The sequence below is a fragment of the Emys orbicularis genome, chromosome 8, assembly GCF_028017835.1.
Source record: "Emys orbicularis isolate rEmyOrb1 chromosome 8, rEmyOrb1.hap1, whole genome shotgun sequence".
In the NCBI taxonomy this organism is placed as follows: domain Eukaryota; kingdom Metazoa; phylum Chordata; order Testudines; family Emydidae; genus Emys; species Emys orbicularis.
In genome coordinates this window covers 71,260,215-71,274,166 of record NC_088690.1, presented here as the reverse complement: position 1 = coordinate 71,274,166, position 13,952 = coordinate 71,260,215, and the positions used below count along the sequence as shown (strand labels likewise).

The 13,952-nt window shown below is 46.2% G+C and overlaps 1 protein-coding gene across 1 annotated transcript in view; it reads left to right on the top strand.

Annotated features, from left to right (window-relative positions):
* The window catches only part of ATF6 (activating transcription factor 6), a 365,356-nt gene that overhangs the window by 84,047 nt on the left and 267,357 nt on the right, over nucleotides 1-13,952 (top strand). Inside the window, exons 8-9 of the mRNA XM_065408946.1 lie at nucleotides 4,489-4,674; nucleotides 6,315-6,406. Coding sequence (XP_065265018.1) covers nucleotides 4,489-4,674; nucleotides 6,315-6,406 — 278 coding nt within the window. The remainder of the gene's footprint in view (nucleotides 1-4,488; nucleotides 4,675-6,314; nucleotides 6,407-13,952) is intronic.

The window sequence follows — 13,952 nt, the reverse complement described above, 5'->3', positions numbered from 1 at the left end:
TTTATCCTTTTTAAATATTAGCACATTAGCTTTCTTCTGGAACTTCCCCAGTGCTCCAAGACTTATTGAAAAATCAACATTAACGGTCCAGCAAATGCCAGAGCCAACTCTTTTAAAACTCTTGGATGCAACTTATCTGGACCTGCTGATTTAAAAATGTCCAACTTTGCAGGATGTTAAACAGAACCTACTAGAGTTATTAGTGGAATGAAAAGAGTGTTATCACCATATGATGAGACTGCATCACTTCTGTTCCCCCCAAAATAATGAACAGAAATATGTATTGAACATCTCAGCCTTTTCTGTATTATTATTGATAATTCTACTATTTCCATCTAATAATGGAGTAGTACCTTTGTGAGGATTATTTTTGTTCCTAATACATTTAAACAACTCTTTCTTATTGTCCTTAACTCTGTTGGGTGTAGATTTCTCCTAGTGTTCCTTCAGCAGCCAACATAGCAGAGACACTGGAGGGAGGCTGATGCATCTCTGCTGTTATCTACAGGGTAAAAGTGTAGAGCTTAGGTGCCTGATCTGTGTTTTTCAGTTCTTGCCAATATTTGATTTTCTTTTAAATTTAATCTTAACTCTGAATTTTGTGGGTTTCTCATAGCTGTTTGATAAATACAAAGTTCTTGTGTAAGGATTTTAACCTTTCTTTACAAAAATACTCTCAAGTTTGGGTTATCAACATTTTTTCTCACTCTGGAACATTCTCCAAAGGGAAGGAGTAGAAGCGCCGAAGTTTGAGACATCTAAATTAAACTGGCGGATATACTGTAATAAATAATCCTGCACAGGTCCTGGGGGATGGTCTGGATGGGGCCCCAATCTATTTCCTCTGTCTAACTTCCAGGATTCCAGACCTTTTACCTAAATAAATAGACATTTAATGTTTGTTGACTGAAATACTGTGTGGCTCATAGAAACCAGAACTACAGTGTGAATGTGGAATATGTTGTATCTTACATCTCCAGTATAATACCGATTATCTGAATTCTGGGTAGTTGAAGCTCTCTCAGCCTCCAGACCTTATCATAGCCAAATGTCTTGCTCATCTAAAACCCTGTTTTCTTAAAAGGCTTTATATGCTTGCAAAATCGAATGTGTTTTGCAGTATCTGAAAAGTTTCAGCAGTGCCCAGAAAAGTGTTTGTGCACAAAGCTCAATGCTTACAGATGTGGAAGCAGAGAAAGAACTGACAGGAAGGAACTGCAATGCTGTACCCAAACAAATAGTGAGAACGTAAAAAAAAAAAAAAAAACCAAATCCCAAAACCCCCACAAAGAAGTTGGAATAAGTACAGACAGCTTCATTTTCACAGGATTATGTCAGTGGCAGCAGACTAGCCATATTATAAATGATCTTTACAGAACGCAATTAGATCAGCAGGGAGAGAAGCCAAATCCTTAGTGCATTGTAGCTTGTTTTCTTGGTCTCTGTAACCTTGCTGTAATATCATGAAGAAGAATAGTAGTGAAATGTTAGCCATGTGGCTTCTTCAGAATGATCGAATGACTGTCAGTGTCTGCAAGGAAAATTAGCTGCAAACGCTGCACAGCAGAATACTATAGTTTTGAGACAGTTATCTGCAGGAAGAAAACTTAGGCTAGGTCTACACTACCCGCCTGAATCGGCGGGTAGAAATCAACCTCTCGGGGATCGATTTATCGCGTCCCGTTGGGACGCGACAATCGATCCCCGAATCGACGCTCTTACTCCACCAGTGAAGGTGGGAGTAAGAGCCGTCGACGGGAAGCCGCGGAGGTCGATTTTGCCACCGTCCTTACAGCGGGGTAAGTCGGCTGCGATACGTCGAATTCAGCTACGCTATTCGCGTAGCTGAATTTTCGTATCTTAAATCGACCCCCGCCTGTAGTGAAGAGGTAGCCTTAGAGGAAAGCTGCCACAAATAACCTTAACTTTGTCTCCTGTATTTGCCTCAACCAAAGCTGTCTGGCTTGCAGAGTTTACGGACTCTGCTATTCTTTTATCATTCTACTGATTTTCACAAATCCCTACTCCCAAAATTATTCAAATTATGTTCCTTTTTAATAACTATACTCTAACAGTTGTAAGCCACTAGTGTGTCCATTATTAGGCTATTGGAGTACTCTTCAGGTGGATGAAAACATCTAGCTTTCAGTCTTGTGTCTCCAGTGCACTCCAGGCCGATACAAATACAGTAGCTCCTCACTTAACGTTGTAGTTATGTTCCTGAAAAATGCTACTTTAAACGAAACGATGTTAAGCAAATCCAATTTCCCCATAAGAATTAATGTAAAGGGGGCGGGGTGTTAGGTTCCAGTGAAATTTTTTTCACCAGACAAAAAACACCATTTTTATATATATATATATATAAGCATAAGTTTTAATCAATCAATTTAATATTGTACACAGCAATGATGACTGTGAAGTTTGGTTGAGGTTGTGAAGTTAGAGGGTGGGATATTTCCCAGGGAATGCCTTACTGCTAAATGATGAACTAGCATTCGGCTGAGCCCTCAAGGCGTAACACATTGTTAATGTAGCCTCACACTCTACAAGGCAGCACGAATGGAGGGAGGGGAGATAGCATGGCAGACAGAGACACACACCCTGTGTGTGTGGGAGAGAGAGAGAGAGAGAGATGTGCATTGCCCCTTTAAGTATGCTGACACCATTCTAAGTACATTGCCTTTAAAAAGATCAAGAAGTTGAGACAGGAGCTGTGGCCAGCAAGCTCTCTCTGTCCTGAGCCCTGTCCTGTCCCCACCCTGCTCTATATGGAGAAGGGGTAAGCGGGTTGCAGGAGTAGGGGGGAGGGGGACACTCACATTAGCCCCCCCTCTTTCCCCCTCCCCTGCACAGCAAGGAGGCTCCCGGAAGCAGCTCCAAGGCAGAGGGCAGGAGCGGCACATGGCAGTGGGGGGGGACGGGCAGCTGAACTGCCGGCAATTGATAGCCTGCTGGGCGACTGCTGCACAGGGAACTTAGGGGAGTGGGGAGCTGATAAGGGAGCTGCCAGTCCACCCTGTTTCCAAGCCCCCCCCAAGCAGTGGACAAAGCAGGCAGCTGCCAAAAAATGTTATAAGGGAGCATTGTGCAACTTTAAACGAGCATGTTCCCTAATTGACAAGCAAGGTAACATCGAAACAATGTTAACCGGGATGACTTTAAGTGAGGAGTTACTGTATAACAACACCACACACCGTGTTGTGGTTTATTGGAAGTTGTTCCTTATCTTTAACTATGTCTCTCCATAATAAAGCAAGAACACAATTCCCATTCCTAGGCTATGCAGAAAAGAAACTCAATGGAAGATTTGTTAAGGCAGGGGTAGCAAACTAGCTCCAGATAATGCTAGTGTGGACCATGACCGTTCTTGTCTTTAGCTGGGTGCTTTCAGGTCATCTTAGGTCTCAAATTTATATTCTTTTATTAAATTGATCAATGGAAATGTTTCTGTGCTTGGTTTTATTCCAGTGGAAGCAGTGTCCAGTGTCAGATTGAGATGTTGAAAGAGAAGGTGCTGGAACAAACTGATAAATTAAAGAGCAGCAAGGCCTCCATTCTCATCCTCCTTGACCTTTGACATGGTCAACCACTCTGTACTTTTTAAAATCCTGCCCTCTGTTGGCTTTTCCTGCTTCTCTTCCTGCCTGTTCAATCCCTCCTTTGGCAACTCGTTTGGTTCAGTAAATGGGCCTTCGTGTAAATCAGAATCAGACTCAGAGTTTGGAAGGATAAATTCTTAGGCTTTAGGTTATAAACCAACACTGAGGACAATAGGAAAAAACTTCCCTTGCAACACAGTGCATGGTTGTTGCCTGCAAACCCAAGAGTTTATTTACCAGTGCCTTGTTCAGTCCAGTTTTAAATAGCCTCTGAAATAGTATCCCAAGGGGACTGGTAGAAATCTCATAATTTGAGTTAATGTCACTATTTACAAATTTCCTGACACTGAGCCTACATTTTCTTTAATTTAATTCTATTGCTTTTCGTCCTCCTGATACCACCGTGCACAATCCTGTCTGCTTGATGCTCATACCTGTTGGTTACAGTATGCTGTAGTGTAGTGCATATAATCACTGCCGTTGATGACTATGTCCCCTCTTAGTCAAGATTTTTACAAACTATGCATGTTAAGTTCTTTACCTTTCCTCATAAATTGGTCCCTAAAAATCATTTGCTGCACAAGCACAGCAGTTGTCCAGCACTCCTCTATATGGTGGGTACCAGTTTGTGCCAAGGAAATATGAAAGAGTACAGGTCAGAAAAGAGAAGAAATTGGGACATAATTCTTTCATTCCCTCTGTGATCTAATTCTTGGGGGTATATCCTGATAAGAGATTAGATGCTGTGGTGATGAACACATTAGGAACTTTTGGATAGAAGTGCTCAATTGGCTGAAAAAGTAGTAGAGCAGAAATTGTGTATGAGATGACCAATGTGCAAGTAGGTGAGGGTTCCCTATTTTAACCAGACTGCTTGGTCCCCATCTAGATTAACATCCTGAGAAGACAGCAACGCATGATCAAAAACCGGGAGTCAGCCTGCCAGTCTCGCAGGAAGAAGAAGGAATACATGTTGGGGCTGGAGGCCAGACTGAAGGTTGCCTTACTGGAGAATGAGCAGCTCAAGAGAGAGAATGGCTCACTGAAGAGGCAGCTGGAGGAATTGGTGTTAGAGGTAAGAAGAGTTTGTGGAAGGACAAAATCCATGCTGTGCTTTGCTTAGAACAGCATGGTAATGAACTTGTGTTGGTATAGGCATCATAATGGCATGTGCCAACAACTGGGGGGCAATAGGGATGGCTGTTATCTGCTATTAGTTTAAAATAATGCACATGTTCATCATGTTCCCCCTTCCTTTTCCCTCACCTGCTGGTCTGGAGGCAGAGTCCCCATGTAAGCATGCTGTCCAGATGCACTGCTAGATGCATCATTTCTGAATTACGTTTGTTTACTTACACAGCTAATTACCATTGTTAATTAAATTGACATTTGGAGGAAACTCCACACTAAATTAAGTGATGTGCTTCTCACATGCAGTTATGCTCCCTCCATGCCCTCATTCAGAATTGTTGGCATAGAAGCATAGAGTGATGCTAGAAGGACCCACTGTGATCATCTGCTCGATCCTATATAACACAGGCCATAGAACTTTCACGGGATAAGTCCTAGAGCATATCTTTTTAGAAAAACACCCAATCTTGATTTAAAAATTGTCACCCCATCCCTATGCTGCTCTTTGTTCTTTCCCCATATGACTGGGAGGGTGTTTCTGCTTCTCAAGCAATAATAGCAGCAGAAAAGAACCAAGTGATAGTCCTAGTCAGTTTCCCTTTATTCTCCTGCTTGGGCATGCTGTGTGCAGGAGCAGCACTGGTGGGAGCCTCTGCTCTCGCTGGCATGGAAGAAGGGAGAAACGATCTGCAGGACAATTTCAGGATTGCAGATTTCTGTGGGATAGCTTCCAAATGTTAATCCCGCTACATAATTCCTATTATAATTCACTTCAGTTTCCTCTAGCAACTGTCTGCGGAAAAGAGATTATACCGGAGACTTCCTTAAACACCTCATTCTCCATCAAGGTGTCTCTATTTCAGATCAAACCCATTAAAGGTGACTAAAAGAGGGGCTGAAAAAGCAAGTGTTAGACTGGCCTTCGTAGTATTTAAATGTGTGAAGAAGGCCTGGAAAACTCCCCCTTTCCTCAATTTGTTTTCACTTTAAAAATATCTAGGCTTGTCTTCCCTGTTATACTGCATGCACCTCATTCCTGGAGGACCCAGTGTTGTGGATTGGGAACTCATAGCCTTAAATGTAAGAGCTAAAGTAGTTGAACCTTCAAAGAGCTTTTCTTCTACTGATTGACAGGTATTTGAGCTACACCAAGCTAATTAAAAATCACTTCCCCTTCAATTAGAAGTGGGAAAGAAAGGAAGAGTAGACCCATGGTCAGGATACTACCTGAGGCATAGGCTTTGTCTACACTACACAGCTTTTAGTGACATGGCTGTGTCGTTACAGCTGTGCTGCTAGAAGTTGTGCAGTGTAGCCGCTGTTTGTCGGCTCTCCTGCTGACATAAAACTTCGCCCCCCAACAAGCAGCATTCATGCTGTTCACACTGGTGTTTGTCATGGGAAAATTGTGTTTTTTTTTTTTTTGGAGGGGGGGGTTAACACTTTTGAAAGATAAAAGTTTTGTCGTTCAATTGCCAGTGTAGACATAGCCTTAGGAGAAATGGGTGAGTAAGAGCGTCTGAAATGCATTTGTGGTTTCAAACCCTCACTTACACTGAGTATGTGCTCCGTCTCCCTGTTTAGAACCAGAATCGTAAAATCCCCTCTCCAAAGAGAAGAGCTGTGTGTGTGATGGTGATATTGGCCTTTGTAATGTTGAACTATGGCCCACTCAGGTAAGCTTCCTTCAAGCTCCCGTCATCCTCTCCCCACAACAATAGAATTAATTATTGATTTGAATCCATAGCCTTGATTATCTCCCCTCCCCCCAGTTCATTTCTACCTAGATCTTTAATATAGTCTGTCTGGTGATGGGAGGCCATTGGCTCACAGCATAGTTTTTTCCTTTGCCATCTTCCACACTAAGAGGGCTTCTTAATAGTTGACATGTTACCATGGATAGTAATAGAGTGAATGATACTGGGGGGAGGTGTGTGTGTATTCCACTCTTTCCCCTCCCCCCCCCTTTCTCCACTCTCAATTTTTGAAAGTTGGAGAAGCTTTGAAAAGTAATAGTGGAAAAAGGAACAGGGAGGATTTCTTGATATAATTTTCTCTTGTATTCAGTGACAAAAGTGGAGAAAACAAATCCCAAGTTTCAAAATGATTTTGGTTTTCAAAAAAACAAGTGAAAAATCTCAATTAAAAAACAAACAAAAAAACCCACTTAGTTTGTGAAACCCCATTTTCCCCTTGTTTTGGTTTTAAAAAAAAAAAAAAATCCAGTTGTCTCTAGCTCCCTGACTTTGATACGATCAGTCTTAAAATTTGGCTCTTCTGTCAGCATCCCTTTCAGTTGAACAAGTGGATTTAATTTAGAAGCAAAAATTTTACTTCTGAGAGCATTCTGCACCAAACAAAATAAAAAACCTGCACACAATATTTTAAAATTCTGCAAATTTTATTTGTCAAATAAATGTGGAGGTTCCAGCATGGCATTGGGGAGCACAGACCATTGGCTGCACAGAGGTGGGAGATCACTGTGCAGACCCCCCCGGTACACTGACTCAGCGGTGAGGCTGCACACAACCCTGACACAGGGCAAGGACTGGACCTGCCTCAGAAACACCCCAGGGTTCTTCCCTTCTGTGCAAGGTGTGGGCAGGCAGGCTTGATCCAAGTGTGGAGGTGCTTAGTCTGGGGGATCCAGGTGTGGATTTGAGAGGGTTCTGTGTGGGGAAACCTGGGTGTGGGCAGCTCAGGGGGGGATCTGGATGCACAGGGGCTTGTTGGGGGAGGGGGTTCTTGGTGCAATAGTAATGGGACTCTGCAGGGGGGATCCAGGTGAAGGTGGTTGGGGCTAAGCAAGGGGGGTCTGGGTATGGGGGAATAGAACTTGGCAGGGGGGTCTGGGTGTTGGGGCTTAGTGGGGGTCCAGATGCTGGGGGAGTACTCCATGTGCAGCTGTTTGGGGCTTGGTGGGGTGGAGAGCCATGGGTGGGCGGCTCGTCAGGGTGGTCCAGGTGAAGTGGGGCTCATCAGGGGGGTTCTGAGTGTGGGGGGGGGCTCGGCAGGAGGGTCTGGGTATGAGGGGGTCTGGATGCATGGGGGAGCAGCTCCCTATACAGGGATCCCTCCCTTGCATCTGAGGAGCTATGGGTGCAGGAAGTGTGTGTGGGGGGGAGGGGGGGTTTGCAGAGCTTCCTGCAGCTGGGGGGAGAAATCTGGGAGTGGGTCTGACCCAGCCCTGGATGCTGTGCAGGTGAAGAGGAAGTCTCATCCTCCCCAGCCAGGACTAGCAGCTGAGCCTGGCGCAGGGTAGGAGCCACCAGACGGGTCTTCCCCAGCCCCCCACCCCACAGTGATTTACCTCTCTGCCAGCTTCCCTGGGCACCCAAAACATACTGCTGGGGAGGAGCACATGACCGCTCTTGTGGCTTCCCTTTGCTTTCCTATCAGGAAGTCCTTTTTCTGCAGGGAAGCAAAGAAATCTGTAGGGGATATACATTCTGTGCATGCACAGTAGCGCAGAATCCCCCCAGGAGTATAAAATAATGTATTTGTTCTACTATCACAGAACTTTTGTCTGGCTCTTTGCTGCTTCTCCATAAAGAGTCACAGTAGGCATGGCTTAAACTTGTGAGTTTCTCTTGTTTCCCTCCTCCATCATGGGCACATCCCTCATTACAGGAGGGCCAGACTTCTGGATGTGTAAGTTATAGTCATAACTCTGTTTAGCCTTTTTTGATAATCTGATTTACAAAGTTTCCGTCATAACAGGAAAGCAATGCTGTAGAGAGAATGTTGTGAATTCCCTTTGACTGACTAGCTGCCTGTGGACCAAACAATGTCCAGTTGAACATAAAGCATATGCACTAATGCTTTTTAAGCTGGGAATTGAAATTAATGTAGATAGCCAAGGGAAGGTCTTTTGGTAGACTACCCAGTGGGTCACAGAGTGAGGCATCGGGAAAGAACTCCACTCCCTCCCAGGTCTATTATAAATAAGTCTTTAGCATAATGGGGACAAACAGAGCTTTTTTGGGGGGTGGGTGGGGGGAGAAGAATCTGGGATTACATCCCTGTTCACTAAACCTGGCTTTGGAAAGTAGGGCTCTGTCCTTTGTGGAACTCCTTCCTGCTCCCCAGGTGGAGCACTACAATAGACCTCCAGTTGCTGTATACTGTATGTGCCTGTTCAGTACATGAAGAATTCCCCTTAATGTAAGCAAGAGAGAGATTAGAAAAATCTGCATTTTCTTAAAAGGGTACTGCCAAGATGATCCTGTATTTGAAAATGAAATGTTTACCAACACCAGCTAGATTGTTAAAACTGAAAGAACTTTAAACTCTAAGTGACTTGCCAGTATTGATGCTATCTGTCTTCACCTTCACTTCCCTCAACGTCAGCAGTGAAACTGGACAGTTTTGCTTATTTCTGATATTAAGCCCAGTTTGCTGCACATCAGTTGTTATATTTGTGATTCAGACACTGCGGGGAAAGGTTTAAAACCTGTACTGATCTTCAAACCACCTCATTTACATTGATTTTTAAAACTCTGAAAATACACATTTTCCCCAGTACATAAAATTTGGACCTACACTACTTGTTTGTGCCTTGAATGTTTGACCAAATGAAGTTAGTTCTTTTGTGACTCTGTATGCCATGGAAATGCTCATGGGCTTTACTTTATAAATACAGGGCAATTGCTGGATTTTCTGGCTTTTGTAGAACTTGATAGGTGTTTTACATAGAGCCTACTGTGTGGATTCCTGCAATATTATATGAATTTAAACCACACTTTTCACCCAGCAACTGAAAATACAATGAATAGACTTATTATAATCTAGTCTACAGCAAACCCAGGCAGGTTATAGAGAAGTAAAACAAGTCCTTTAAAAAACTCTTAAGTCTTGCCACTTCAGACAGTGATTCTCTCAGACATTACAAGAGAAGCGTTGGGGCTAATGAGTGCAGGAATGGGAGATATCCAAAGAACGTATAGGTACTTTGGGAAGCAATGGGTGGGGATATAGGAGATCGCACTATTAACTCAAAGCTGAGCTCCTGACCACTTGTGATTGAAGAGCCCATGGCATTGTTTATAGCAGTAGGGAAGCTAATTCAGGTGCCCTGGCAACACTTCCAGTGTGAGTAATTACTTTCTGCCTCCTTAAATCTCAGTGTAGTTTTAGTTGCACAGGGTTTTCTACTTCCTGTCCTAAATTGGCATGTGGAGTTGCTATGGGCTGTTTAGCATGGAACACAGCAGCTGTTAGCCATGAATTAAGTAATGCCTGCAGAGTTTATAAATTGCTTTGGGATCTTTCAGGGTGAAATGCACTATAGAAATGGAAAATAATGGTTACAAAACAAGATACTGCTCTCTTCTGAGAGTTCAAAAGCTCTAAGAACAAACATTTTTGTGGGACTGAAGTCACTGCTGCCTTTGTGCTATGAGGGTTTGGGAATAATTCTGGCTATGTCTCTAAGTTTGAACTTCAGTTTAGGGTGGATGGATTTTTTTTTTTGGTGGGTTTGTTTTTTAATTAAACAAAAAAATCTCCACCCTGGAGAGAGAATGCACATAAAAATATTCTTCTGCTTGGAAGGTGTAACAGGGTTGCACTCACCTCTCACAAGTGCCCCCTGGCCAAGTGCATGTGCCTGCACTCCCTCTCTGTTTGTGGTGGGTCTTTGGTGACTCAGCCCTCCAGCCAAGTCATACACAGTCTGTCTGAGATAAAAGCAAAGCAAACCAAAACCCTTTTGGGGTACAAGTCCAACAGGGGCCTCTTAGTGCCCTCTGTGATGTCTCAGGGTATGTCTACACTACGAGGGTATTTCGATTTCACTTAAATCGAATATGTGGAATCGATATTGCTAAGTCGAACTTGTGTGTCCACACTAAGGACAGTAATTCGACTTTGTGAGTCCACACTAACGGGGAAAGCGTTGACATTGGAAGCGGTGCACTGTGGGCAGCTATCCCACAGTTCCCGCAGTCCCCGCAGCCCATTGGAATTCTGGGTCAAGCCGCCAATGCCTTCTGGGTAAAAAAAAAGGGTCGAGGGTGCTTTTGGGTAATTGTCGTCATCCGTCTGTCAATACCGCCCTCCCTCCCTCCCTGAAAGCGCCGGCGGGAAATCAGTTCGCGCGCTTTTCGGGTCAGTGACAGCGCGGATGCCACAGCACTGCGAGCATGGATCCCGCTGCGACCATCGCTGCAGTTGTGGCACTTGTGAACGCCTCGCAAGTTATCATCCACCTTTCCCAGAGGCAGATGCAGATGAACCAGGCGAGGAGGCTACGGCACCGCGGAGAGGGCCTGAACTCTGAGAGGGGCACAGACCTCTCACAAAGCACTGGACCCAGCTCCGAGGACATCACGGTGACAATGGGTCATCTGGATGTTGTGGAACGGCGATTCTGGGCACGGGAAACAAGCACTGACTGGTGGGACCGCATAGTGCTGCAGGTCTGGGACGAATCCCAGTGGCTGCGAAACTTTCGCATGCGGAAGGGGACTTTCCTGGAACTTTGTGAGTTGCTGTCACCTGCCCTGAAGCGCAATGACACCCGGATGCGAGCAGCCCTGACTGTCCAGAAGCGAGTGGCCATAGCCCTCTGGAAGCTTGCAACGCCGGACAGCTACCGGTCTGTCGCGAACCAGTTTGGCGTGGGCAAATCTACCGTGGGGGTTGTTGTCATGCAAGTAGCCAAGGCAATCGTCAAGGTACTGCTCTCAAAGGTAGTGACCCTGGGAAACGTGGAGGTCATCATAGATGGCTTCGCCGCAATGGGATTCCCAAACTGCGGTGGGGCTATAGATGGAACTCACATCCCTATCCTGGGACCGGACCACCAGGCCAGCCAGTACATCAACCGAAAGGGCTACTTTTCAATGGTGCTGCAAGCACTGGTGGACCACAGGGGACGTTTTACCAACATCAACGTCGGATGGCTGGGCAAGGTTCATGACGCTCGCGTCTTCAGGAACTCTGGTCTGTTTAGACGGCTGCAGGAAGGTATTTACTTCCCGGACCACAAAATAACTTTTGGGGATGTGGAGATGCCTACAGTCATCCTTGGGGACCCAGCCTTCCTGCTAATGCCCTGGCTCATGAAGCCCTACACTGGCGCCCTGGACTCTGAAAAAGAACTGTTCAACTACCGGCTGAGCAAGTGCAGAATGGTGGTGGAGTGTGCTTTTGGACGTCTCAAGGGGAGATGGAGAAGCTTACTCACTCGCTGTGATCTCAGCGAAACCAATATCCCCATTGTTATAGCTGCTTGCTGTGTGCTCCACAATCTGTGTGAGAGCAAGGGGGAGACCTTTATGGCAGGGTGGGAGGTTGAGGCAAATAGCCTGGCATCTGATTACGCCCAGCCAGACAGCCGGGCGATTAGAAGAGCACAGCGGGACGCGCTGTGCATCCGGGAGGCTTTGAAAGCCAGGTTCAACACTGAGCAGGGTGACCAGTGACTTTAAAGTTTCTGTTCAGAGAAGCTGAACCTGCCCCCGTTTCTTTACCCAGTTAAGGATGACTATCCTCTCCAGTTACAGACCCCCACCACCCCCTTCCAAAAAAATAAATTTAGTTTTATTTTGTTAATGAACACCGTTGTCTTTATTACTGTTTTCGCGGGAATGTTTTAAACCTGGGACGCAGACTGTGGTGGGGAGCGGGTGTAGTGTACTGATGCAAATGATCCTTCTAAACTCCAGGAATGACAGGAATCGCAGTGGCGGATTGGTTGTTTCCACGGAGCCTGCCAGCCCTCCTGAGCGGGACTGCGTGTATGTGGGGGCTGTGTGACTTTATGGCAGGGGGAGGAGGGTTACAGATCCCCTGCTGCGTGGCTCTGTGATCCAGGACAAGGACCGCTGCATAACATCTGTAACTGCCCTCCCCCGCCACAAAGTCACAGAGCAACCCCCCCCCCCCCCCCCCACGCACAGAACATGAAAACCACCTCCCAGACTGACCAGGGTAACTAGTCAGTGCACTGTGTATGTGCCCTGCTGCTGGACCTGCCCCCGCCTCTGTAGCCTGCTAAAGGTGAATGTCCTGTCCAATTACCAAGCCCCTTCCCCCCCTGCAGACAGACTCTCCCTCAAAACAGCATGACTGAAACAGTAATGAACAAAAACGTATTTTTTATTAACAACCACACATGAAACTGGGGGGTGAAACTTGGACGGGGGCTTGCTTGAGGCGGCCAGGAAAGGACTTTTCAAATTTTGGGGAATGACAGCCTTCTGGTGCTTGAGCAGTCTGCAGGGGTGGAGTGAGAGTTTTCACGGACTCTCCCGCCCCTCCTTCTTTGGACTTTGGGCGAGGGGGGTATGGGACTTGGTGGCGGGGGAGTGCGGCTCCTGATAGACTGCAGCGGGGCTCTGTCCTCCTGCCTCCGTTCCTGCAGAACATCAACAAGGCGCCGGAGCGTGTCCGTTTGCTCCCTCAGAAGTCCAAGCAGCGTTTGAGTCGCCTGCTGGTCTTCCTGCCGCCACCTCTCCTCACGGTCCATGTGTATCCGGTGCATTTGGGACAAATTCTCCCTCCACTGGTTATGCTGTGCTGCCTGGGCTCGGGAGCAGCCCATAAGTTCAGAGAACATGTCCTCTCGCGTCTTCTTCTTCCTCCGTCTAATGTGCGCTAGCCTCTGGGAGTGTGATTCCAGGCTGGGTTGGGAGACAGTTGCAGATGTGGCTGTGGGAATGAGGAAAAGGCAGTGAATTCCTCCAAAAGATAAATGTAGTTGTGAATCAAGAACCTTGATTCACAAGAACATAGTCTTTCTCCGTGAACAAGACCATGAACCACACCTATCATATGCGCACTGAGGACAAGGTCGAATTTTCGAACCTCGCCTTCAGTGCCTGGGCTTTTGCACTGCCGATCTGGGAACCGGGGCAGGACACGGTACTCTCTGTAGCAGGCAAAGATGGTAAGCCGTAGACTTGTTGCAGATTAAAACTTTAGGAGTACCACCTAGGAGTGGCCACCTTTCACATTGAAAGCAATGCCAGTCTGTGCTGCCATCAGTCGGCCAAGCAAGAACTGTGGCCCTGTCCCACCCCCTCGCGGATGTGCCAGGGAAAGATCCCTGGATGCTGACCCTCTCCTGCCCCCACCGCGTGGCTGTAAACCAGCGGTCACAGTTCTGTAAAGGAACTTGTTGCAAGCAGTCCCAATACTAACAGTCCCCTACCTAATTCAAAGCAGGTTGTCATGACCGACATCACCCTCATGAGGATCCCTGACAACGAGATCCGG